This window comes from Populus nigra, chromosome 1, assembly GCF_951802175.1.
Source record: "Populus nigra chromosome 1, ddPopNigr1.1, whole genome shotgun sequence".
NCBI lineage: Eukaryota > Viridiplantae > Streptophyta > Magnoliopsida > Malpighiales > Salicaceae > Populus > Populus nigra.
In genome coordinates, this window is record NC_084852.1 from 32,816,091 (window position 1) to 32,843,727 (window position 27,637).

The following is a 27,637-nucleotide window of genomic DNA, read 5'->3' on the forward strand; positions in this document are numbered from 1 at the left end:
TGTAAAAAATAGAAATAAATGTTATGTCATTTTATATCTCTTTATGGATGATATGCTAATTTTAGATAATGATAATTACATAATCAAGTCTACTAAGAAAATATTAACTAATAAGTTTAATATGAAAGACTTAGGTGATGCAGATGTCATACTAGAAGTAAAATTTACTAAGACATTTGATAGATTGATATTGTCATAATTTTATTATGTTAAGAAAATTTTTAAAAATGATAATAGCAATATCAAAATATTAATGAACAAAAGTGTACATCTATCTAAAAATAAAGATGAGGAGATAAATCACTTGAAATATTCTTGAATAATTGAGAGTTTGATGTATGTTATGTGCTATACAAGACTAAATATCGCATATTCAGTTTATATATTGTGTAGATTTATCAATAATTCAAGTATATATCATTGAAACGTAATAAATAGAGTACTCAAATATTTGAGGTATATCTTATATTATGACCTATATTATACTGGATACCTAGTGGTATTAAAATGTATAGTAATGTGAATTGGATATTTGATACTAAAGATTCAAAATCCACTAGTAGATATATCTTTACACTGGGTAGAGCATCAGTGTTATGAAAATTATCTAAGAAAACGTGTATCACAAGAACTACAATAGAATTAAAATTTATTGTTATTGATAAAGCTGAAAAGTAAGTCACGTGGCTTTGAAATTTTTTAGAAGATACTCCATTTGGTCAACACTAGTGCCAATAATTCATGTTCATTATGATATTTAGTCAATAATAGAAAAGGGACAAAGTATAATATATAATGGTAAGTCTAAATATATATGTTAAAAACATAATATCATTAAATACTTACTCTCGAATAAGATTATTTTCATTGAATATGTAATGTTAAAGAAAAATAATGCGAATTTATTAACTAAATATTTATCGAGAGAGCTCATGTATAATTCATTAATGAGAATGAGCTTAAAGACCTTAAATATGAAAAGGTGTAAATATAGTAATCTTATCTAGTTGATAAGAGATCTCAAGATATAGGTTTAAAAATAAATTAAGTTACATAATATTCTCTATAGCACTTAAAAAATATTATTTCTTGTTTTTTTCTATGATGAAAAAATAATAGCTGAAACATGATAAAAGATAAGTTATGCTTTAGTGATTCTCACATCTTAGTATATCACGTGGAGCATAAAAGAATACTTATAATAAAAAATTATGTATATCTATATGAGTGGAAAATATAATCTTTTCTTTGTAAATTTATAAAAAAATTAAAGTTTTTAAAGCAATCATGAATTCAGAAATAAAGGTAAGATTTTGATCATCTTTCAAAGATAATGAGAAAAAAAATGCATTAATGGTGAAGAAAAAGACCAAACTAGGGAGAGAAAGAGAGACGGTTTCAATGGAAAAAAGAAGTAATAAAACACTTCCATGTTAAATTCAAAATGGCTCTTGTGATACACGGTTTGCATTAATGCTACATTGTCTTGATTGTTGATTCCAACAACAATTTTTTTCCCAAGTCGTCTATATGATTCAATATCCTTTACATTTTATATATAAGCTTCTCAGAGCTCAGAACTCAAAGTATCGGCCATCATCTTTACTAACTAATAAACGTTTGCACATGCTTGTTTGCAAAACAAAATCTGCAGCATATATTGCTATGAAGAACGATCCAAACCTTGTACACTTACCACAAATATTAACTTCTACTAAACTTTAATCCGTATGGTCCCCTATTAAACATATCTACAAGCTCAGCTTTTACAAATCATGCTTCAAGAAATTAAAGCACTAGTTTGATAAATCTCTCCTATCTTGTCTGGAAGTTCAGTGTCCTTATGCAGAAGGCAAACAGGAATGCGAAGAAGACTGTAAAGCCAACCAAGACTGCGGCAACCTGCCCCATGAAATCTGGGTCATATCCAAAATTTTCTTGTATATAAACCTTTATTGTAGGATCATCACCAGCGCGACCAGGAACTTTAATGGTGTCCATAACATCACCATATTGGGACACGATTAGTCCATACACTGTCCACGCTACAGGGCAAATCCAATAGTACCAGACCCACCACTTGGGAATTTTCTGAAATTTCAAACGGAAACAAAATTGTGTCATTACACTAGTAAGACGAAGATTAAGTTAAAAATGATCACAAAAGACAATACTTAAGAAAGAAAATAAACGTACCGGTCTTGGTATAAAGAAGCCAGAGAAAAGATTGAAGAGAGAATAGAATGTTGCTGCAAAGATGGCTGCTACTTGGTGGTTTGGGGTAACGGAAACAGTCATCATTCCATAGTATGTGAAGTAAAGGAAGGAAAAGAAATTGACAAAGAAGAACCAAAAGAATTTGGCTGCAGTCCATTCGAAGGACACCATGGCATACACAATAAGTGTATAGTATGTAGTTTGAACAAATACGTATGGTATTTCACAAACAACCTGCATGTCGTATAGTACAGAGTTCGGTCAGTTTGATGTATATTTACACAAGCTCTTTAAGGATACAGATTAATTCCACTTCAACTCACCTGTGCAATGGCATAGGGTAATGCAGAATACATTCCAGCTGCTTTTTCTCTGTAAAACACGGTTCTTTCGACTGCTACAACTGGTTGTACAGTTGAGCAGTTGTTAATACCAACAAACAAGACAGAAGCATACATGGCACCGATAATCATAGTCAGATCGCTTGAGCTATCCCTGAATAATCATAGAACATATATAAATTTTTGGCCAACAGATCAACCATGTTATTTTTGTATTCTTAGCAGGAGTGATAGATACTGACCTTTTTGTCCCGACCTTCCAGAATATGCTACCAACCATAAGAGCACAAACTAAGGTGAAGAAGTATCTAACAAGGTTGTAATCAGGACTTCTCCAGTATGTCCACCACTGCTTCCAAAGGCAAGATTTGAACTGCCCCCATGCAGACTCTGAAAACTGAGTGGCGAAATAAAGGTCTTTTGCTCCTGGTGGTGGTGTGCTCAACTCCTTCACCAAAGCCTTGTTTCTCCTGCTCATATGGAAACAAGAATTGAGCTCAAAATTTGAAATTTAGCATATAACATAAATAAATAATTTTCATATGGTTGTGACTGGACATACTGATGCAAGGATGAAGATCTGTACTGCTCCGCAAAGTCCATTCCAAGCCGGACTTCAGCTGCAACTGAACTCACTTCTAGCATCCATGTTGCTGGATTGTACTTCTCTTTGATTTTAGGGACTCCAGAAATGGCCTGTAAGAAGTCAGCCATTATTCATTAAATAAGGTTAAGGAATCCATCTTTATCAATTATTGGATCAAGAAAATCTTAGGGAGATCAAATTACCTCGAAGTATTCAATGATCTTGTGAGAGTTTCGACCCAATGGTCCTGAGTAGATTGCTTGTCCTCCCCTCTTCATTAATAACAATTCATCAAAGGCTTCAAAGATGTCAATGCTAGGTTGATGGATCGTACAGACAACTGTTCTCCCAGTATCCACAGTGTTTCTCACAGTCCTCATAACAATGGCAGCTGCCCTTGCATCAAGACCAGAAGTTGGTTCATCCATGAAAATGATGGAGGGATTAGCAACCAGTTCCACTGCTATTGTTAACCTCTTTCTCTGTTCTGTTGACAACCCTGTGATTCCTGGAAGCCCAACTACAGCATCCTTGAGATTGTTTAGCTCGACCAACTCCATCACTTCATCCACGAAAATCTGAAAAGATAAAATCCCACCATTTTTTAGCTCGTAAATTACCACCTCGGACTTTAATTATGATAAGTTAAATTGTGGAACAGTAACAAAATTTACCATCTTTTCTTGTTTGCTGACTTCTTTAGGGAGCCGAAGAAATGCTGAATAAATCAATGATTCTTTAACAGTGACTTGAGGAGAGTGGATATCATTCTGTTCGCAATATCCAGAAATTCTTGCAAACGTTTCCTGTTTCTTGGGGAACCCGGAAATTTTAATTTCACCTTCAATGTATCCACCAGTCTTTCTTCCTGCCAAAACATCCATCAATGTGGTCTTTCCAGCTCCACTGACTCCCATTAATGCCGTGAGTACTCCAGGCCTAAATGCTCCTGTTACTTCTCGAAGTAGTTGCAGCCTATCCTCTGGAACTCCTTGCTCCTTCATTTCCTATTACCATCAATTAAAATTGGTTACTGAAGGAGTTTTTAAGTGGTATTTTCTGTATATAAGAGTTTTGGTTCACAAGTAGGATGTCTATGGGATGAATGAAGCATTTGATAAATTGAGTTTAGACTGAAAGTAGAAGGTATTGATTCCTACCGGGGGCATGTCCACAAAATAATTCATACTGTCAAAGGACATGGCTAGAGGAGAGAAAGGAAGAACCATTCCTCTCTTAGGAGCCACTCCATTTGCTGCCTCAAGTGAATCAGCATTTCCACTTAGTCCATTGGGATTGGATGGGCTCCTCGTTCTCAAGATTGCCATTTCACCTGTGATATGACAAGTCCATGTAAGGAATTGAAGCATTTTATGCAGTTCTGACAAGATTGAAACAGAGAGTATGAAATCCCTATCTTTTTAGGTTCCTTACTTGTATTGTTTCCATTAGAATGGGATAACGACTGTGTTGACCTGGTTCCTTCTTTTGTTGTTTCCTCAGAGATTATGGCCTGTGATTTTCCAGCAGCTATTGTCAAACAAAAACATGAAGAAGATTAGCTACCTTAAAGAAGAGAATGAGTTGAAATCAGTAACACAATTTCACATCATGCACATTTTATTGAAGGTAATGCTTTGACTTACGACTAAAGTACGCGAGAGCAAAGGTGAAGAGAACATTGAATAGAACAGCAAAGCCTAGAATCGCAGCTGTGCCAATCCAATACCAGTTCTTATCTGTGTAAACATCAAAGTTCTTGAGCACTGCTGTGCCTAAACTGGTAGAGTTGTCTGAACCCTGTAATGCAATCAAAATATTCTTCTTAAACTTGCTTTTCTTGATAACACAAGTCTAAATGCTAACTCTAGTATATTTGATTGATAATATGAAAAGGTTGATGCTGCAGATAGAGTTATTTTGAGCATGATATCTCACGTTTTTGTTCATCCACCTTGGTGCAGACATTTCGTTCACAGCTATGGCATTGAAACCATAAGACAAAGGTGAAACCCAATAACCCCATCCCCACCAATCTGGAATGGTACCTGTCATCATGGTAGCAACTCTCTATTATTAGCATTCAAAGCCAAGAATTTCAGAATTCTGACATAGCTAGGGGCTAACGTGTTATTTCATTCTAACCTTTAGGTAAGATGAAACCTCCAAGCAAGAAAACAAGGAGTAGAGTGAGAGCCCCGCCGGTGTTGGCAATGATCATGGTTCTGCAGACCCCAGCAATAAGCCTAAAGAGCCCAGAAGCCATCTGTTGGATGAAAAATACCAGCAGCAGTTGCTTGAAAAACCTGAAAAACAAGATCAGGAAATTGTCACTCAAGTGATCATGCAATACAACATCATCGTTAATTTGAGAAGTTGTGGTTTGGCTACGCCTCTTTACCTGCTAGCGTCAGGTGCAAAACCAACGGAGTAATAGGTAATTGACACCCAAACAACAGACTCAATTATAGACATTGGCAGCTGTAGCAAGAAAGTTGGCAGAGTGAAAGTCCAGGCAGGATGGAATTGAAGATCTCTTTGCTTGTAAAATACTGGAAGCCTCTTGATTACAAGTGAGAGCTCAGCAAAACCATTGAACATGTTAATGATCATAGTAAACAAAAGGGCACCAATGTATACCGCTCCATCTCCTTCATTCCTTGTGTGCATTTTAGACTTGATGAACACTGTGGACATTATAATTGCCATAATAATAAGTTGAACCGTCTTGGCTACATAAACATATGCATTTCTCTTAACCAGTATCCATTCTCGATCCCAACATGCCTTGAGCAGTTCCATTCTGGGAACAGAATACTTCGAGAATGACAGAGCTGCTTTGTGGCCTTGGGTCTTGTCGAATGGCACGGAAAGCTCATTCTCTAGCCTCATCCCCACATGGAACCTCTTGAACCTTTCAACAAATTCTGGGACTGTGACGTATCTATATGGCTTGTTTCTATCATCCCAATACTGTTCCTGGTCTTTCTTCGAAGTAACCTGCAGTCAAGGGCCATTAATCAAAACTATGAGGTGTCTGCTAGGCTTGGTTGACAGAGGCCAAAGCCCGCCAGTTGGTTATGGGCCGGTTTCAATAAAAACAAACGAAGAGGTTTACCTCTTGTAAGAAATCAGCTGTGCCCTTCCTCTCAGGACAGCGGAACCCACAGCTCTCAAAGAAAGCAAGAATGTGTTCTCGTGGGCCCTGGTATACAATCTGGCCTTCTGATAAAAGGATGATATCATCGAAGAGATCAAACGTCTCAGGAGCAGGTTGGAGCAGGGACACCAAGATTGTAGCCTCGGTGTAGTGTACAATGTGCTGCAAGCACTTCACTATTTGATATGTTGTGGAGCTATCTAGACCGGTGGATATCTCATCCATGAAAAGTGTTTTTGTGGGCCCAACAATCATCTCTCCTGGATTAATCATGGAGATTAAAGCATTAGGAAACAAACAAAATGACGGCAGCTAGCTACATGCTTGCCCATATTATCATTAAACAAATGTTCTTTTGACTTCATTCGATGGATGGGCCTCTATTTTAATCCTTCTTAAGCATGATTAAGTAAGTAATTGCAGTTTCGACGGCAGCAACATCTTAAACAGGTTCCTATAACAGAGAAACGACAGCTGCGAATGGCTTTTGTAAGAAAGACACCAGCGCTGGATGTCTAAAGAGGAGTTGGTGGGAGAACCACAAGGAAATGGTCAAATATAAACATTACAGAAAGCTAATTTTAGGCCTGCATGTAGAACATGTCAGCACACAATTTGTCAACTCTAGTGTTCTCTTAAATGAAAAGCAATCCCCACCTATCATTGGATAAATAATATTCGAAAATTATATTATAAATTATCAACCTGTAGTCACTCGCTTTTTCTGTCCACCCGATATCCCTCTTATCATGTCATCTCCGACGATGGTATCCTTGCATATATCAAGTCCTAGTATCTGCTCATCCAAAACAAAATTAAAAAATTAAAAAAAAGAGAAATTAGGAAGGTTTAGTATGATTACATGATAGGTATTTGACACCAAAATTTCGAAATTATGACGATGTGCTTAGTTGGTGGAATTAAAAAAAGAAAACAAAAAAGTAATAATGCATCCAAAAGTTGCTTCACCAACCAAAAATCCTTAAAAAAACATAAAAATGAAGGGGTCAAGCACAACCCAGCCACGCTAGCATGGCTAGACACCAGTCAACGTAGTGGGTGGCGAGGAGAAATCTTTGACAAAAGAGAAATTAGTGGCGACAACGTGAGTTTATCAGAAACTTGGAAGAGTCATAAAGACAGCTTGAACCACACATGAAGCTTCCATGCCACCATCCTCTTAAAGGTTATTTCAAGCAATGATATTCCATTGTTAGGGAAATTCTATTGAACTTACTTTGAGTGTGTAGTCAGTAATGAGACTGCTTTCAACTCCTTCCATTGCAGTTGCCTGAAAATTACAGTTGAAATTTATTATGTAACTTCAAGATATGTTAATATTTATGATGTCACGCACGCATATGCATGCATGTGGCAACTTGCTCTTTCTTAATTTGTAGCTTGCTTGGCATTTACCTTCATGAAAAGATCCACTTCTGCCTCTGGAAATATTCCAGCATCCTTCTCTCTTCTTGCAAGCTCACTTAGGAGATCTATGGATATAAATACAACATAGCCAATTCAATTAAAGTTGATCTTCATTAATTTCTTATCCCTCGATTGACAAGAGAAAATAAATAATTAAACTTTGTATAATATAATCACCATATCGTGTCCCGACCCCTTGACACCTCGCTGAGAAATCCAAGGTTTCTTTCACGGTCATTTCTCCTATGTGAACATCGTTTTGGCTGATATATGCTGATGATTTCCGTGGCATAAATTCCTTGAATTCATATCCATTGTATGTTAGGTCCCCTGTAACCTGCTCAATGCAATAAATTAATATCCATAATTATTAACAAAGAAATTGTATCAATTATAAGAAAACGCCATTCTTATGCACGACAAACATATATTATATATAATAAATATTTGTCACCAACCTTAAGACTCGGGTCCAACTTTCCTGCTAGAGCCAACAAAAGAGTTGTTTTTCCTGAGGATGGTGGTCCTAGCAGTAGTGCCATCCTGTAACAGAACAAAATTTAAAAGGTCACATCAGGTGATGAAAAAGGATAGATAGAAGTAATTACAGAACCAAAAAAGATACAGATATAATTACCGTGAAGGTTTTATAATCCCAGATGCATCTTTGAGGATTGTGAGCTTAGTTCTCTGAGCCAAATTAATCCCAACTACACCAAGAGCTGATTCAAACATGTTTCTTGCAGCATTTGGAAGGGTGGGGAGAGCTCTGGTGCCAAAGTGGCAGTCAGCTTCAATTGTTAAATGATCAAACCTGACCTCAATTGTCGGGAGTCGGATGCCAACCCTGCAATTACAGGGAAATTATTAATTGAGTTGACTCAAACTGCAGGGTCGAGATGAGTTGAAACGGTCATAGTAACTAAAAGAGTGAGAAGATCAATTTTTAATGTGATCCTGTAAATGGCTTAACATTGGATACACCAATGATTAATCAAAGACAGATTAAATAGAACAAGTAACGATGTAACTTGGGTGACGCCAAGCTTGCCTTGGACAAATTAACATGTCACTAAAAACAATACTCACTGCTGGTTTTTATTTTTTTTTAAGAAAGGGAGAACAAAGAAAAGCAATTGATGAACTATTTTTTGGTTATGATTCTAGCAGGTTTATTGGTTGGCTTTAATTTCTGGAAAACAAGACTAGACTATCTGGGCCATGATGAAACAGGGGAAAATAAACAAAAGCAGAAGAGCAAAAGACTAATTCTATGATAAATAATGGGAGAGAGGTTAACAAGAAACTTACTTATCGACTCTTTGTCTGAATTTCTTCAAGTATTTCTCATTATCTTCCTCTGCAACCTTAAAGAGCTTGTCGATAAAATTTTGTCTCTCATTTATGTCAAGCTTTCTCACATCAACTTCTTTATGCTGCAGCATCTTGTTGCCTTGGTCCTCAGTATCCACGAAAGATTTGATGATACTTGTTCTTAACCTATTGTATGTCGGTAACTTCTCTATGGCAGCCCATTTTAGAGCTTCTTCATCTTCATCGACAAGGTTGCTTCTCCTAGATTGCCTGCCAACTGAAAACATGTCTTCCATGTTCCAACTAGCCCTGCTCAAGCTCCTGCTTATGCTCCTGCTCAAGCTGTTGTGACTTGATCGTCTACCGGAAGCTCGAGCTCTCTCTACGCCGTCCATCTTTCTCTTATTCTGAATTGAATTTAGAAAAAAGAAAAAAGCGAATCAGTCCCACATCATGAAATGGACAATAAAACAGCAAGAAATTGATTTAAATGCCAAAACAATGATAATAATAATAATAAAAAACAATAAAAGAGAAGACTTTCTGTTGTTTGCTTGCCGATAGAAGGTTAAGAGAGCAAAGAAGAAGCAATGAATTCTGTTTATCAATTGAATTAATTAAGCCCAACGTCAAAGTGTTAAGTTTGGTGAGTTAGCCTAGCATGAAAGCCTGAGCCTCGAGCAACCATTAGGCTTGGTTGAGGTGAGGTCTTCACGGTACTGAAGAAATCACAACCAATATTTTTGTGTTCTTTAAAATCCTTTTTCTTCACCTACCAAACTGATGCTAAAATAAAGGCAAACATGCAAGAACTTACTCTCTCTGGTTTCTTGAAATAAAAAAATGGAAATGATGTTGAATTCTGTTATCTCTTAGGAGGAAGGAACGAGTCGAAAGAGGGTTGGTGGAGTTTTGAAAGTTCGCTTCTCACTTTCTCACCAAGAAAATCTTGAGGAGTTCTCCCTCCCTCTCTTCCCTTGTAAATGAATGAGAGTGGTGGATTAAGTTCCATTTACTCTAGAGAAGTTCGAGGGTATATATAGTAGCAAGTGAGAAAGAGGAGAGGGCGCAATTTGCAGATGGAGAATTTGTCAACGTCCGTATAAAAATAAAAATAAAAATAAAAATAAAAATAGTCGATTAGAACAGTTGGCAAGTCCTGGTTGCGCAGGTGTATTCCAACTTGATTGGCCTTACCAACTTTCCTCCCCGTGTCTACATGGAATGTTCCCTGTGGAAATGAATTCATCACTGATTTTGAAGACCATTTTAATTTTTCTGCAAGCAATTTTATGGGTTCTGTATGCATGGCCAATTGGAGGCAGTAATCATACGGGAGAAGTCCTCGATGAAGTAAAATATTAGGATTGATAGCTAGTGAAAGCGGCCGTTTGTTTCATTTCATGAAAAATAGTTTTTTCAAAGTTATTTATTTGTTTGATATTAGAAAAATTAATTAATAAAAAATAATTTTTAGTTAAATGAAAATTTAGTTTGGTTTTCAGAAAAGTATTTTTTTTAATTTTAAGTTAAATATACTTTTTAAAAAATTACAATGAATTCAAATTTTTTTTATTAATTTGATTTTCATATCAATTTTGATTCTTATTCTTTTAATTGTTATTTTTTTTATCTTATTTTTTTAATTGAATTTTTTATCTATCAGATTTGGTTCTTATTCTTTTGATTGTTATTTTTTTTATTTGAAATAATTTATAAAATTGATTTTTTTTTAATTTCATCCTCCATTCTTTTGATAAAATCAAAAAAATTAAAAATTTAAAAAGTTATTTTTCAATTTATTTTTCATATCATAGCCAAATATTAAAAAATGTTTTCCAACTCTTTTTTTTTAACACTGTCAAACATTGAAAAATAATTCACTTTTCATGAATTTACTTTATATGAAAACTAATTTTTTAAAATCTATTTTTTGGCAAACAAACAAGATCTTAATAACAAAATCTTTCCATTTACTTGGGCCTAAAGTTTTTGTGCCTAAAGTTTTTGCGGAGTACAAACAATTAGTTAATCTTGTTAAAAATAAGAAACTTTATTGATATGATATATATGGTTACAATCAACCAATTAAAAGGTATTCATAAAACACAACCAAACAATTATGAAAATAAATTAAAATCTTTAATTATTCAAAATTCTTGATTTTATATTTTAATGTAGTGCTCGATTTTCTTCATTATTGGTGATTGTATTGATTGGATTGCAATCCAAATATATTTTTTTTTCTTAATATACTCGCTCAAGCTTATAGAGATTTTAAATAAAATCAGAGATTTTAAATAAAATCTTCATGGATTTGATATCTATATTTAAAGATAATATTGAAATCTCGATGACTATTTAAAAAAATGATTTCCATGCCAAGATTATTTTAAATAAAATAAATAACAACCAATAAAAAACAAAAACAAAATGAAAACAAAATCTACATGACAATATTTAACTCTCCTTGGATCATAAAAAATTCAAGTCAAACTTTACTCAAGTTTGTAACTTGAAAAAAAATATAACATGAAGTTGATACTTAATTTTAGAAAGAAAAAGGTAAACATAAAAAAAGTTAAGAAAAGAAAGTAAATAAATATTAATAAAATAAACTAATGGTCGGCGGACAACAATGAGCAAAATGTTGCTTGCCAATAAGATGAAAAAAGTTAAAAACAAATACTCAATATATGAGATTCATTGCTCCAATACTATGTTAAAAATAATAATAAAAAATTATTAATAGGATGTGTCGTTATAATCAAATAATTAAAAAGTATAATAGGAATACAACTAAAAAAATTATGAAAATAAATTATTGGATTCAACTATTCAAATTCTTGATTTCATTCTTTGATTAGGTACTTAATCTTTTCTATAATTAGTGATTGGATTACAATTCAAAATATATTATTTTGATATGTTTTCTTAACATGTCTTTTTATTTGTTAGTGCCAATTTTGTTTATTCCTAATACTCTTTTTTAAATTATTTTTATTTTTTAAAAACAAAATTTCTTTTACCTATTTTTCTATCTTATTTAACAAACATGATAGAAGGTTTTTCGATTTTGTAATAAAATAAATGAAGAAATGTGTTGTTCTGTTTGAACTTCATCTTCAAGTTAGTCAATATATCGAGTTCTTAACCAACGAATCTGATTGAATATTCTATACATTTTGTGAGCATATATATATATATATATTAGCTGCGTGGCCCGTGCTACGCTGTAGATCAATTTTTTTTTGCATAAAAAATATTAAAAAAAATTAAAATTTAAGTGTTAGATTTTTCTACATAACTATACCTAAGAGTCTTGGGTCTGACTGTAATGCCTAACCCAAGAGTAATTTTTATAATATTAATAATAATATTAAACTTCTATGACCCAAGTTTAAGTGGGTCTGACTGTAACGCGAGATCCAAGAGCCTTGGATGTGGGTCTGGTTGCAAGGTCGTGTTCTAAAAATATGATAATAAAATAGAAAAAATTTAATATTACAAAATGGAATTAAACAAAAAAAAAGATTAATTGAAAAGAAAAAATTTAAAGAAAAAAACAACAAAGCAAAGCACTATTCCAATAAATAGTGCTTTGCGAGGAGAGGTACAGTAAAATCTCTTCATGAGATCACAATAATCTAATGAAAAGTAAACAAAACAAATCATAAAGTTTAATTCTTAATCAAATTAATATTAAAAGATGAAATTAAAAGAAAAAAACTACTTAAGAAAAAGAAAACAATTTAAGTCAACTGATTTAAGCCGTCAAACCAGGTTAACCCGTTAAACTTAGGATCTATGTCATGAGAGTATGATAACTAAATATAATTTTTTTTTAATATTAACAAACTCAATAAAAAAATATTAATTAAAAAAAAGAGAAAAAAGCAACAAAAAAAATCTATAACTAAAAAGTATCTGCCTTTCACTGTGGATTTGCATAATGCAATCCACAGTGAAAGGTTGATTTCTTTTAGTTATAGTTACAATATTAAAAGAAAAAATTGAAAGAAAAAAATAATGAAGCAAAAGAAAAATCTGAATTAACTAGGTTAACCCACCAAATCAGTTTAACCTGTCAAACCTGAGATTCGTGTCATGAGAGTGTAATAACTAAATAGAAAAAAATTTAATATTAATGAACTAAATTAAACAAAAAAATATTAATTAAAAAGAAAAAAACAAAGGAAGAAAAACCTATAGGAAGAAAAAAATTAATGAAGAAAAAGAAAAAAAAATCTAAATTAACTTGGTTAACCTGTCAAACCTGAGATCCGTGTCATGAAAGTCTGATAATTAAATAGAAAGAAATTTAATATTAACAAACTAAATTAAACAAAAAAATTAATTAAAAAGAAAAAAACAAAGAAAAAAAAACCTATAGGAAGAAAAAAACTAATGAAGAAAAAGAAAAAAAATGAACTAATTGGGTTAACCCGTCAAACCAGGGATCCGTGTCATGAAAGTCCAATAACAAAATAGAAATTTTTTTTAATATTAACAAATTGAATTAAAAAAAATAATTAAAAAAAAGTATCAGCCTTTTCACTCCATAGTAAAAGGCTTAAAAAGAAAAAAAAACAAAGGCATATGCCGCAGGTTAATTTATTTTTTTTTTTGCATAAAAAATATCAAAAAAGGCTAAGATCTAAGAGTGTTAGATTTTTCTGAATAGATATACCCAAGAGTCTTGGGTGTAGCTGCAATACTTGATCCAAGAGTAATATTTATAATATTAATAATAATATTAAACTTGCATGACTCAAGTTTAAGTGAATCTGGCTGCAACACCAGATCCAAGAGTTTTGGATGTAGGTCTGGCTGTAAGGTCGTGTCATAAAAGTGTGATAATGAAATATATTAATAATAAAAAAAAAGATAAAAAACCAACAGGAAGAAAAAAACTAATGAAGAAAAAGAAAAAAAATTGAATTAAATGGGTTAACCTTTCAAATCAGGTTAACCTATCAAACCTTGGATTCGTGTCTTGAAAATTTGATAACTAAATAGAAAAACAAATTTGACGGGTTAACCCAAAATTAACTGGGTTAACCCGTCGAACCTGGGATTCGTGCCATGAAACTTTGATAACTAAATAGAAAAAAGTTAATATTAACAAACTAAATTAAATGAAAAAAATAATTAAAAAGCAAAAAATATATATTTTTGGTTAACCCGTCAAACCAGGTTAACTTGCCAAACCAGGGATTCGTGCCATGAAAGTCTGATAACTAAATAGAAAAAAAAATTAACATTAAGAAATTAAATTAAATAAAAAAATCATTAAAAACAAAAACAAAAAAAAGGAAAAAAACCCGAAAGGCAGTAGCTTTTTCACTGTGGACTGAACCTTAGATTTGTGTCATGAAAGTTTGATAACTTAATAGAAAAAAAAATTTGAAGGGTTAACCCTTCAAACTCGGGATTCGTGTCATGAAACTTTGATAACTAAATAGAAAGAAATTTAACATTAACAAACTAAATTAAACGAAAAAAATTAATTAAAAATAAAAAAACAAAAAAAATTTGGGTTAACCCGCCAAACTTGGGATCCGTGTCATAAAGGCTTGATAATTAAATAGAAAAAACTTTAGCATTAATAAATTAAATTTTAAAAAAATTCATTAAGAAAACAAAGAAAAAAGGAAACAAAAAACTGAAAGGTTGCCTTTTCATTGTGGACTGCACTGTACAAGAAAAAAAATGCAGTAAAAAAACAGCTCAGCGTTTTATTGTGAACTGCATTATGTAGTGCACAATAAAACACTGATTTGTTTTAGTTATATTTAATTGTCCTAAGCTTCATATGATTCTTTCCTTTTAGGCCAATTATGGGTGAGCATGGATTTGAACACTCTTTTATTTGTATAAAAAAATTATAATTGTATACTATAATTAAGTATACTTTATGAAACATAAAATTATATTTTATCTTTTGTTAAGTAATGTAAGAGTGTTAGGTTTTTCTACAAAACTATATCCAAGAGTCTTGAGTTTGACTACAATGCCTAACCCAATAGTAATTTTTATAATATTAATAATAATATTAAACTTTCATGACCCAAGTTTAAGTGGGTCTGACTGTAACACTAGACCCTAGAGCCTTGGATGTGGGTATGGTAGCAAGGTCGTGTTATAAAAATATGATAATAAAATAGAAAAAATCTAACATTACAGAATGAAATTAAACAAAAAAAAAGATTAATTGAAAAGAAAAAATATCAAGAAAAAAACAACAAAGCAAAGCACTATTCTAATGAATAGTGCTTTGCGAGGAGGGGTAAATAAAATCCCTTCATAAAATCACAATAATCTAATGAAAAGTAAACAAAACAAATCATAAAGTTTAATTATTAATCAAATTGATAGTAAAAGATGAAATTAGAAGGAAAAAACTACTTAAGAAAAAGAAAAAAACTTAAGTCAGGTAGTTTCACCCCCCAAACTAGGTTAACCCGTTAAACTTGGGATCTATGTCATGAGAGTGTGATAACTAAATAGAAAAAAAATAATATTAACAAACTCAATCAAAGAAAAAAAATAAAATATGGGTCTGACTGTAACACTAGACCCTAGAGCCTTGGATGTGGGTATGGTAGCAAGGTCGTGTTATAAAAATATGATAATAAAATAGAAAAAATCTAACATTACAGAATGAAATTAAACAAAAAAAAATATTAATTTAAAAAAAAAACAAAAAAAAAGCAACAAAAAAAACCTATAACTAAAAGGTATCTGCCTTTTACTATGGATTTGCATAGTGCAATCCACAGTGAAAGGTTGATTTCTTTTAGTTATAGTTACAATATTAAAAGATGAAATTGGAAGAAAAAACTAATGAAGAAAAAAAATTGAATTAACTGGGTTAACCTGTCAAATCATGTTAACCTATCAAACCTGAGATTCGTGTCATAAGAGTGTGATAGCAAAATAGAAAAAAATTTAAAATTAATGAACTAAATTAAACAAAGAAAATATTAATTAAAAATAAAAAAACAAAGGAAAAAAAAATCTATAGGAAAAAAAAACTAATGAAGAAAAAGAAAAAAAATCTAAATTAACTGAGTTAACCCGTCAAACCTGAGATCCGTGTCACAAAAGTCTGATAACTAAATAGAAAGAAATTTAATATTAACAAACTAAATTAAATAAAAAAAATTAATTAAAAAGGAAAAAACAAAAAAAAACCGATAGGAAGAAAAAAACTAATGAAGAAAAAGAAAAAATATATGAACTAATTGGGTTAATCCATTAAACCAGGGATCCATGTCATGAAAGTCTGATAACAAAATATTTTTTTTTAATATTAACAAACTGAATTAAAAAAAATAATTAAAAAGAAAAAAAAACATCAGCCTTTTTACTGTGGACTACAATGTGTAGTCCATAATGAAAGGCTTAAAAAGAAAAAAAGAAGAAGAAAGAAAAAAAACAAAGGCACACGCCGTGGGTTAATTTGTTTTTTTTTTTGCATAAAAAATATCAAAAAAAGCTAAGATCTAATAGTGTTAGATTTTTCTGCAAAGATATACCCTAGAGCCTTGGGTCTAGCTGCAACGCTTGATCCAGGAGTAATATTTATAATATTAATAATAATATTAAACTTGCATGACTCAAGTTTAAGTGAATCTGGCTGCAACACCAGATCCAAGAGTTTTGGATGTAGGTCTGGCTGTAAGGTCGTGTCATAAAAGTGTGATAATAAAATAGATTAATTAAAAAGAAAAAAGAAAGATAAGAAACCAATAGGAAGAAAAAAAACTAATGAAGAAAAAGAAAAAAAATCTGAATTAAATGAGTTAACCCTTTAAACCAGGTTAACCCGCCAAACCTTGGATTCATGTCATAAAAATTTGATAACTAAATAAAAAAAAATTGATGGGTTAACCTAGAATTAACTGGGTTAACCTGTCAAACCCAGGATCTATGCCATGAAACTTTGATACTAAATTGAAAGAAATTTAACATTAACAAACTAAAATAAATGAAAAAAATTAATTAAAAAGGAAAAATGCAAAAAAAAAATATTTCGGGTTAACTCCTCAAATTAAGTAATTTGCTAAATCCGCGATTCGTGCCATGAAAGTCTGATAACTAAATAGAAAAAAATTTAACATTAACAAATTAAATTAAACAAAAAAAATCATTAAAAACAAAAACAAAGAAAAAAAGGAAAAAAAACCCCAAAGGCAGCAGCCTTTTCACTGTGGATTGAATCTTGGATTTATATCATGAAAGTTTGATAATTAAATAGAAAAAAATTTGACGTGATAACCCGTCAAACCCAGGATCTGTGTCATGAAAGTTTGATAACTAAATAGAAATAAATTTAACATTAACAAACTAAATTAATTAAAAAAATTAATTAAAAATAATAATTAGGTTAACCTGTCAAACCTGGTTAATCCGCTAAACCCGGGATCCGTGCCATGAAAGTCTGATAACAAATTAAATTAAACAAAAAAAATCATTAAAAACAAAAACAAAGAAAAAAAGGAAAAAAACCCCCAAAGGTAGCAGCCTTTTCACTGTGGACTGAATCTTGGATTTGTGTCATGAAAGTTTGATAACTAAATAGAAACAAATTTAACGTGATAACCCGTCAAACTCGGGATTCGTGTCATGAAAGTTTTGTAACTAAATAGAAATAAATTTAACATTAACAAACTAAATTAAACAAAAAAATTAATTAAAAAGAAAAAAATTGGGTTAACCTGTCAAACCTGGTTAACTCGCCAAACCCGGGATCCGTGCCATGAAAGTCTGATAACTAAATAGAAAAATATTTAACATTAACAAATTAAATTAAACAAAAAAAATCATTAAAAACAAAAACAAAGAAAGAAAGGAAAAAAAACCCCAAAGGCAGCAGCCTTTTCACTGTGGACTAAATCTTGGATTTGTGTCATGAAAGTTTGATAACTAAATAGAAAAAAAATTTGACGTGATAACTCGTGAAACCCGAGATCTGTGTCATGAAACTTTGATAACTAAATAGAAATAAATTTAACATTAACAAACTAAATTAAACAAAAAAAAATTAATTAAAAAGAAAAAAATTGGGTTAACCTGTTAATCCTGATTAACCCGCCAAACCCGGGATCCGTGTCATGAAAGTCTGATAACTAAATAGAAAAAAAAAATTTACATTAACAAATTAAATTAAAAAAATCATTAAAAAACCAAAGAAAAAAGGAAAAAAAATCCGAAAAGCTACATTTTCACTATGAATTGTATTGTGCAGTTTACAGTGCAAAAAGAAAAAAAGAAACTCAGCATTTCATTATGAATTACACTGTACAATACACAATAAAATACTGATTTTTTTTAGTTATAGTTAATTGTCCTACGCTTCATATGATTCTTTTCTTTTGGGCCGATTATGGGTGAGCATGGATTTAAACCCTCTATTATTTGTATAAAAAAATTATAATTGTATACTATAACTAAGTATACTTTATGAAACATAAAATTATTTTTATCTTTTGTTAAGTAATGTAAGATAAAATGCACTATTCATAATTCCGCAGCACAAATTCAATTGTATTATTACTATTATGAAAATTATATTGAGAATCTTAAACAAAATTGTCTGCGAAAATCTTTAAAACAGTTTAACATTATATTTTATGGATTTTTTTTCTCAATTTTGGGCATAATTCATGAGTAATTTATATACATGCTTATACTAAAAAAATTAATGCATAGTCTTCCCATGTTCATCTCTCGTTAGCTATTGTTTTAATTTTTTTTTTTTGGTAAGACATTCAGAAACATCTCCAACCAGTTTATATATCAATCCAGATTATGGTTTTTTTTTTTTAAAAAAAATGATTTTAAGAACACGCCACCTACAGTAGTTGACATATTTAGGAAATAAATTTTTTTCAGAGTACATTTGTTTTTGCATTATAAAAACACTTTTGAAAAAAATTAATTTTTTTGTTTTTTTGTTTTAAATTAATTGTTTTTTGGTATTTTAAATTTTTTTTTATGTATAAATATAAAAAATAAACTTTAAAAATAAAAAAAATATTATTTTAATATATTTTTAAATAAAAAAATATTTTAAAAAATAATATCCAGTACAAAACTTTAAAGTCCAAATTCAAGAAGTCAAGAGATTGAGCAAACTTTCTTCTCGCCAGACCCACTAATTGGAATCTACTCTACGTAACAAAAATTTAGATATTTTTATTGCATTTGTTTTGAGATTTAATTTCCAAAAAGACATAATGTTTAGAGTTTTTCAAACTATAAATATCAATAAAACATTTTTTTGTTGTATTTATTGATATAAATTACCATTGGAAATTTACATATTAGGAAAATGTACTAACGGTTTAAATATATTTTTTATTTAATTCATTGAGAGAATTCTTTCAATAAATACAAATTTTGTACTTTTTTTTAATTCTAAACAAACAACTAATAATTGAAGGAGTGCTCTAACAATGTTTAATAACTGGTTAAGTATGAAAAGAATAATTGTTCGTTTTTGTGCGCAAATTTTGTAGTAATTATTCCAATAGAATAATTAAAAAAACCCAATGAAAATATTAGTATTGAATGCAATTATTTCCTTAACCACTTGTATGGCTAGGATAATTAAACCCAAATCATTAAATTTAAATTGAATTAGCATAATTAGTAAATAATTTAACTCATATTATTTTATTATTAGTTTTGGATCATACTAGACATATTCCAAGCCTAATCATTGATTTTGAATTCAATGTTTTGGACTATATAGGTGACATGAATAAAACAATAAGGAGTAAGCTATTATCATTTTTTTCTCATTATACTAAACCAGCATAAGAGGATCTCAATCCCTATTTATTTCACTAATCCGAATCGTTGAATTCGAAACCAATTGTGAGATATAGAACTTGAAAATATGAATCTAATGGCTGTTATTTTTGTGGAAGTGAATCTAAGAAAACCATAGTTATTAATCCTAGACCAGCTCGACAGGTTAACTCGGGACCCGATCGATCCGGTGACTGGATCGATCTGGGTAAGGTAAAATATCAAGATGAGCAAAAACCCAGTGAAAAATGGTTGCAAAAAAATATTCAGGAAAAGAAACCAAGTCTTTGTAAAGGCAAACTACACATTCTACGTGTCTACTTATTCCATATACTATAGAGTTATCTGTTCTACATCACCATACATACGTATTTACATACGTGTTTCTTATCTATTTGATAAGTTGTTAGCTGGAAACAGTCTCCTAGCGGAGCTTGCCATTAGATGAATCTTCTAATCTTAAATTTGCTAATTATTACATGTGTATTATCAATTTGCTAATTATTACATGTGTATTATCAAATTAATTAAGGCAAGGCCATTGGAAGTATCCCACGAGAGTTCAAGTTGACAAGGCTCACCGTTCAACAACAAAGCCAAATAGGCTTAATTAATCCTATATATATATATATATATGCCTGATGAGAGCCTAAAATAGTGAAGAAGAAAAGGGTGCTGCTACAATGACAAGAGCATGCAAGGTAGGTGGGCTACATTTTCTAGTTCAAGTGGGCATTAAAATACTCTCCACATGTTGTTGGTTGGTGAAGTCGTTTGTTTTTCTCCTTCAACATATTTTAAACTTGTTTTTTGTTCACATTCTACACAGTTGTTATTATTTTTCAAGTCTTTCTATTAGGTTTAATTATTTTGTCTTGTTTATTTGAATTTAGAGCGCCATTGATGGAGAACCCTCAAAAGGAGGGAGCTGGCAGATTTACGCCTCTTCTTTCAGCTTTGGCAACGTCGAGGAATTGTTTTTCACCCACGAACCTTCGTGGTTAGGCAGAATGGGCCCTTGTAATTACGAAGATTCCAGGTTTCCACACTACAACCCGATTACAGGGTAAATAAAAAATTAAATTCAAAAAACCATTCGTAAATAAATAAAAAATTAATTTCAAATAAACTCTTACAAACCTAAAAATAACTCCAATCTTATATTGAAAGTTGTATTTTTTGGTTATTTACATATCAAAATATTAAAAAGTTAAAACTAGACTCTAAAACACCAAAACTTTTAAGGGATTGAAATCCGTGAAGTGATCTTTACCCTTGACTCTGAATTTAATTTATTGTAAATAATTTTTTAATTTAAAATAATTATTTTTTAGCGGTCCATAAATATTACATTTATTGAATCTGTCTAATTCATAAACTTTGAATTAGGATCTTGTGTTAGTTTTTCTTATTCATAAACTTTGAAGGAAGTGCAAACTTTTAAAATAAAGTTGTTGAAATACTAAAAGATTATTCATGAAAAGATTATTTTCATGATAACTGATAATTTTGTTTTTTGAATAAATAATTGAATCCTTAACAATACTTATATTTTTTCATTCAAATTTCTTCAATAAATAAGTAGAATATATTTACTTTATTATTATATCTATGAAATCTAATTTCGTTCTTCTGTACTTAGTTTATGAGCACGCTAAGTTAATTAATTTTATAATATTATTATACAATATACTGTGCTCATGCGTAAAACTCAATTATTATTTTTTTTTTGTGATTTTTCTTAACAGAATACACTCACATGGAGAAAATTAAATAAAATTATGCCGTTGACCTATTCGTGCATCATTAATGGGAAATTTTCGTGCTTTTTACATCTCGTATGAGGGAGAAATATCAGAATGATGGATGTTATTAAAATTAATTAATAATTGGCATCGTTTCTCTCTAGTTATGGATCGAATCTCGAGCACATTCCCAAGTATTGCGTGGGGTGTTAATGAAATTATTTGATCACGATGGCCACTAACATGTTTTAGATCCATAGATTCTAGTCAAAGCATGCATTAATACCATACGTTCACGGATTCATCACTGGTGGATTCTGTATTCTTTTTTCAATTCATCAGTGTCCTCCTCCTAAGTCGCAATCGTATACATCTACGGATGTTTGCATTTATGACCAAGATGGATTTTTCATAGCAGTTAAATCACAACCCTTTCTCTCTTATGCTCTTAGCATTTGTGTTATTAAATCTGGCCCGGCCTTGCGGGTCGATCTGGTTATAAGACCGGTCTGGATTTACTAAAAGACCGGCTGGGGTAACAGCCCGGTCAAACCCGGACAACCCCGCGGGTTGACCCATGACCCAGATGAACCCGAACGAGATCCTTTTTTTTTTAAATGTGGGATTTGAAACCCACTAGTATATATACTCTATGTTTTCAAGAAAAAAAATCATATTTTTTCAATATGGGATAAAAAAATCTTTTGGTTTAAATACTTTAACTTAAAAGGATAACATAATATCTTTTTAATGTGAGATTTGAAGCCCTTTCGTATACATACTCTATGTTCCCAAGAAAAAAAATCATGTTTTTTCAATGTGGGATAAAAAAACTTTTTGGTTTAAATAGTTCAACTTAAAAGGATAACATAATATCTTTTCAATGTAGGATTTGAAACCCTTTCGTATATATACTTTATGTTCCCATGAAAAAAAAATATTTTTTTAATGTGAGATTTGAAACTTATTTGTATATATACTCTATGTTCCCAAGAAAAAAATCATGTTTTTTCAATTTGAGATAAAAAAACTTTTTGATTTAAATACTTCAACTTAAAAGGATAACATAGTATCTTCTCAATGTGAGATTTGTAACTCTTTCGTATATATGTTCTATGTTCTCATGAAAGAAGTTATGTTTTTTTCACTGTGGGATTTGAAATCTATTAATATATATACTCTATGTTCCCAAGAAAAAAGTTATGTTTTTTCAATGTGGGATAAAAAACTTTTTAAAATATTCTTTTAAACTTCATTATTTACATTATGTATAACCTATATTTACATGGATTTTTTCATATGAAATATTAAAATTTTAATTTTTTTAATTTTTCTGGGTTGATCTGGGTTGACCCATGAAACCTGGGACCTGGCTCCTTGGCCAGGTTTAATAACTATGCTTAGCATTAAATTATTTGATCAAGAACTTTACAAAGACTTGGTTTCTTTTACTGAATATTTTTTATAATAATGATATTTTTATTGCATTAAATTATTGTTCCTAAATATTTATAGTCGATACTCTATTGAGGCAGAATATTAATTACATCTTCGATCGGTACATATTGTATTATTTCTTTATGAAAGGAAATAGTTGTTTTTATAAGTTGAGGTATGAAGGATACCTATAACTAATTTATAGGTGTTTGTCAGATGATACGTACACTAAATTGTCCCATATGAGGATATCATGTGGAGAAATCACTTGTGTTTATGGAAAAACTTATGTAACAGTTGTATAATTGATCCTTATACTTGAGATCAGTAAGTTATTTTATATAAAAAATGTTATAGTTTAATCATGATTATATGTTGTTTTAATCAAGGGTAACAAATGAGTATATGTTTAGTATAACATGAACTATATAAAGGTGTTTAAGTGATCAAGAGAGTATTCATCGCCCTAGATAATTAGAAAAAAAAATATTGCACATGTTCTCAAATATTATTGATTGTAAAATCATATAATAAGATGTAATGAGATTTGAAAAAAAGCTTATAATCTTATTCAAAAAATCAGTAATTATGGTGGTGAGAACAAACATGATTTAACATGGTAGATATACTCCATACTTCAATGTCTAAATTGAAATATTATTGATGACGAGATAATAATTACTTTCAAAAACTAGTTACTAAGAGATTAAGTCAAACAACTTATAACTTTTATAATATTTAGAAAATTAAGGCATGTTGTCAGACACTGCACTTGATCTTCAAATATAAATCAATTAATTATTGAATTGATAATAAATTAAATTATTTAATTTATTTAATTCTATTTTGATAAAGAATATGATTTATATTTGGGTCAAGATATTAGGGAACTTAATGGGTCACACAAATAAAGAACCATGGGCAAGAAATTAAATTAGGATTATTAATTAAGTATAAATTAATTGTGAATAAATTTTTGAAATTAAGGACTAAAATATAATTTACATAGAGGATTACGATTCTAGTCCTAGAAAAACCAAGTAGCAACTTGATTACATAGATTTCAAAAGAGTGTCCTAAAATAATATATATAATATTTTTTTTCACGGGGCAAAGTAACATCTTACTATTTATAAGGTTATCAAGTTTTCTCTATAAATAAAATGTTATATCTTATATTTTTTTTATAGAGAGCAAGGTTGTCAATTTTGTTTCGGTAGGTGTTTTTTTTTCAATTGGAATGGAATGTTTCAGTTTCGGTGTGCCGTTTTGAGGTTGTACTATATATATATATATATTCAACAAACATAATTCAAATTCAAGATAAATTAATTGTAAATTATGCAACAATGCCAAACAAATATAATTTCAAAATTTAAAATATTTCTAAATAGTCAAAATTAAATAGATCTTTAAATTAAAGTAATTCAACTTAAACAAAATATCAAAATATTATGAAAGTAAAATATTTTAACATAAATATTTTAAATATAAAGTTAGGTCAATGTTATCAAGGCTAATGGAATATAAAGCATTTCTTATTTTGCTCAAATTTCTAAAAAGTATAAACATGAAAAAAAATAACATGAATATAAACCATATATATTAGTGATAAAACTAATTATAAAAAATTAATATCATTGTTACTGAAAATAGTAATTATAATTTTCAATATTATTATTAATATCATTGTTATTGAAAACAGTAATGAAAAAAAGCTTTTTATACTTTGGTGGTTTAATTAATTAAATTGAACAAGGTTCAATTTGATTCAATGGCTTTTCAAGAGCGGAATAGAACATGTGAAATGAAACCGGAACGTTCCGGTCGAAATTTAGCCTAAAAATCCGGAACGGATCGAGATTTAAAATGAAATGAAAATTGTTCTAAAATTGGTATGAAATATTTCGGCTATTTCAGACGAAACAGAACATAATTGACAACCTTGATAGAGAGTATACACTGTTCCAATGCAATCGAATAGAGATACACTTAAAAAAAAAGTATACAAAAAAAAAAAGAATTATTATTCTAGTAATCTTACTTAAACTCTAAAAAATCTTAGAGTATTAGGATTCTATAAAAAAAAATTAAATTAGTATTTTTACAATATTTATATGTTTTTGAGAAACTCAACAAGATAAACATACAGAATAGCTTTCCTTATCAAGGTTAGATGATTTGCTAGACTTCCTGTGCAAGGCGGGGTTTTAGGCCGCAATGAAGGTGCCTACAATACCCTTTTCAGGCTACTCTTCTGTCAGATTTGAAAACATCTCAAACTCCTTCAGTAGGTGTGCTGGTTAATTTGTCAAGTGTGAGATAGCTCCTGATTTGTCCAATTATCCTATAGGATTGAAATTAGTCAGAACCTCTCTTTCAAAATCCTTTTATCTGATGGTCTTCTTTTTTTTTCGGTAAATTTTCTCCATCAAGGAAAAAGACAGCGTTGTTGACCATATCTTCCTTCGAGATCTGGTTTGCTCGGCTGAGCCAAGCAACCATATCCTCTCCTGCAAAAGATGAAAATTGCATCCACGGTTCGGAGGAGTGTTTATTGTTAGAATTGATCACAACCCCTTCGTGGTTGTGGTTCTTGGAAACCGATCTGCAGCATACCTAACTCAGAATTTGCAGTTCGGACTCCCATGCTTCAATTCATTTCTTGTTTCTGAAGGTGTTTGATATTTTTCTTATTAATTGCCGAAGCATCAGTACACCTTGGTTATTTATAGCGTTTCAATTGAGCCTAAGAAGAGTTCTAAATAAAAAAAATTAATAATTGATAAAGATAATTGTAATCTATATAATCTAAGATAGTTGATTAAATCAGAACTTAAAATTATTTAAGTCAGAGTTCCCAATCCTGCCAGCTTCTATTTCCGACTTCAAATTGGTTTTTGCCGCAACATGGCAGCTTGTTACTGAACTCTCTCTTCCTGCAAGAACGATTCCTTCTTCTGGATTCTACTTTCCCACAAGGACTTCAACCTTTCCTTTTCGTGCAAGGATTTCTGCTTCTCCTTTCCCAGCAAGGACACCGGTTTCTGTCGACCTTCTGCTGCTGGTTTCAGCTTGTTTCTTCCGCAACCTTCTTGCTCTATTGTAGGCATTTTCTAAACGTCTTCCTCATCAGTATATTTTAACTTTTATCCATGGAAATGCCCAAGTAGAAATTAAGGTGCAACTTTTATTTATTTATTTATTATTGGAGAAGATTCTGCTTGGAAAAGGGCATTAATTGGAACAACATTGGACCCACTTAACATGTGACAATCTTTTTTTTCTTAAAATACTGGAATTTGTAGAAAAGAAGCATTCCATGGTTTATTTAATTAGCATCACCGACCCCATTAGTTAAAGATTACATTTAACGAAAACCACTTAATCTACTAGGAAACATTATTGGACTTTTTCTTAAAAAAGGGGAAATTAAATACTCGATCATAATCTAAGCAATTTACTATAATTTGGCAATTAAATAACTTCATCGGTGACCGAATCCAGATCAGAGAGTAAACGGAAAGCTACATATTATATCTTTCAAGTGACCGGATTGTTGAAATGATGCAAAAGGGGTTGCTCTTTAAGCTCCATCTTCTTTGGTAAGTGGACATTGTTGAGTCTTGAGTGGATGCATGACCTTGCTTGATTCATTGATGCTTGATGTTCATTCTTCTCGCATGATCTTTGCTTGATCGAGTCATTCTTCCCCTATATTTTTCACTTTTCCTTTTGAGTTATAAAATATAAAGTTTGCGTCTTTTGGTATTTTCTTTTTTCAAAAGCTATATGTTGATCAAATCAACGCATTACGATCATGCCATAGATGTTTCATTCTGGCAAGAAGGGGTTAGGAATTTTAGTTAGAAGGCCAAATTAAAAGAAAAAAGCTGAATTTTTTTAATTTTAGAGCTAGAAATATAAATTATTGAAGGAAGCTGCAAAAAAAAAAAAATTTCTTGTAGGTGCCGGCCCCCTAATTCCACCGCTGCTTCTAGAGGTTCATCACCGATCGTCATCATTATTGTTAATAGAAACAGCATTCAAAAAATAAGGATCTCAATACATACGAGAAATGTTAATTGTCATGGAGATAATCACATTTTCGGCTATACAAAGTCCTAAATCTCATAATTAACTAATTCATTACTTAATTATTAATAATATACTAAAATAAAGTTGTGTTTACAGTCGAAAATGAATGAATTATAATTATAACAATAGGTAAAATTAGACTTATGGCTTTTACAGTTCATAACATTTTTTTTTTAAATTTCGTACGATGGTCACCAGAATTTATGTAAAACTATATGCATTTTGCTATTCTCAAGAATTTTTTTTTTTTAAAAGAAATTTTGTGTGAGCTGGGCACCTTTTTGTCATTTCAACGACATTTTATGTGAGATAAGCAGTTTGAAGGGTTCATTAATAGGATTTACTGGTATCAATCAAGAGATAATTACAAATTCAATTCCCGAAACTATTTCAAATTAAACTTCTTATGTCACATCGACCAAAAACAATTTTAAAAATTCAAAATGAAGTTATGTTAACATTAATTTTTTTAGAATAAATAGTTAATAGG

The 27,637-nt window shown here is 30.6% G+C and overlaps 1 protein-coding gene across 1 annotated transcript; it reads right to left on the reverse strand.

Annotated features, from left to right (window-relative positions):
• Positions 1-1,402: 1,402 nt before the first annotated feature.
• LOC133670950 (ABC transporter G family member 29-like) lies at positions 1,403-10,061 on the reverse strand. Its single transcript, XM_062091552.1, has 22 exons — positions 9,864-10,061; positions 9,044-9,453; positions 8,370-8,579; positions 8,191-8,275; positions 7,910-8,069; positions 7,721-7,797; positions 7,542-7,595; positions 7,010-7,100; positions 6,263-6,564; positions 5,546-6,144; positions 5,290-5,450; positions 5,083-5,192; positions 4,791-4,944; positions 4,579-4,674; positions 4,305-4,477; positions 3,819-4,151; positions 3,348-3,722; positions 3,121-3,254; positions 2,801-3,028; positions 2,541-2,712; positions 2,197-2,451; positions 1,403-2,091 (listed from the first exon to the last, which is right to left on the reverse strand). Exons 2-22 carry the CDS (start codon positions 9,439-9,441, stop codon positions 1,816-1,818), a joined length of 4,443 nt encoding a protein of 1,480 aa, XP_061947536.1. The 5' UTR covers positions 9,442-9,453; positions 9,864-10,061; the 3' UTR covers positions 1,403-1,815.
• Positions 10,062-27,637: the final 17,576 nt, after the last annotated feature.

Excerpts from the sequence above, each read along its gene's own strand:
- LOC133670950 (XM_062091552.1), bottom strand. The coding sequence starts at position 9,441 with ATGGACGGCGTAGAGAGAGCTCGAGCTTCCGGTAGACGATCAAGTCAC. Across the intron at positions 4,945-5,082 it reads CAAGGTGGATGAACAAAAAC|GGTTCAGACAACTCTACCAG; the intron begins GTGAGATATCAT and ends ATTGCATTACAG. Across the intron at positions 3,029-3,120 it reads AGATCTTCATCCTTGCATCA|GAGAAACAAGGCTTTGGTGA; the intron begins GTATGTCCAGTC and ends CCATATGAGCAG.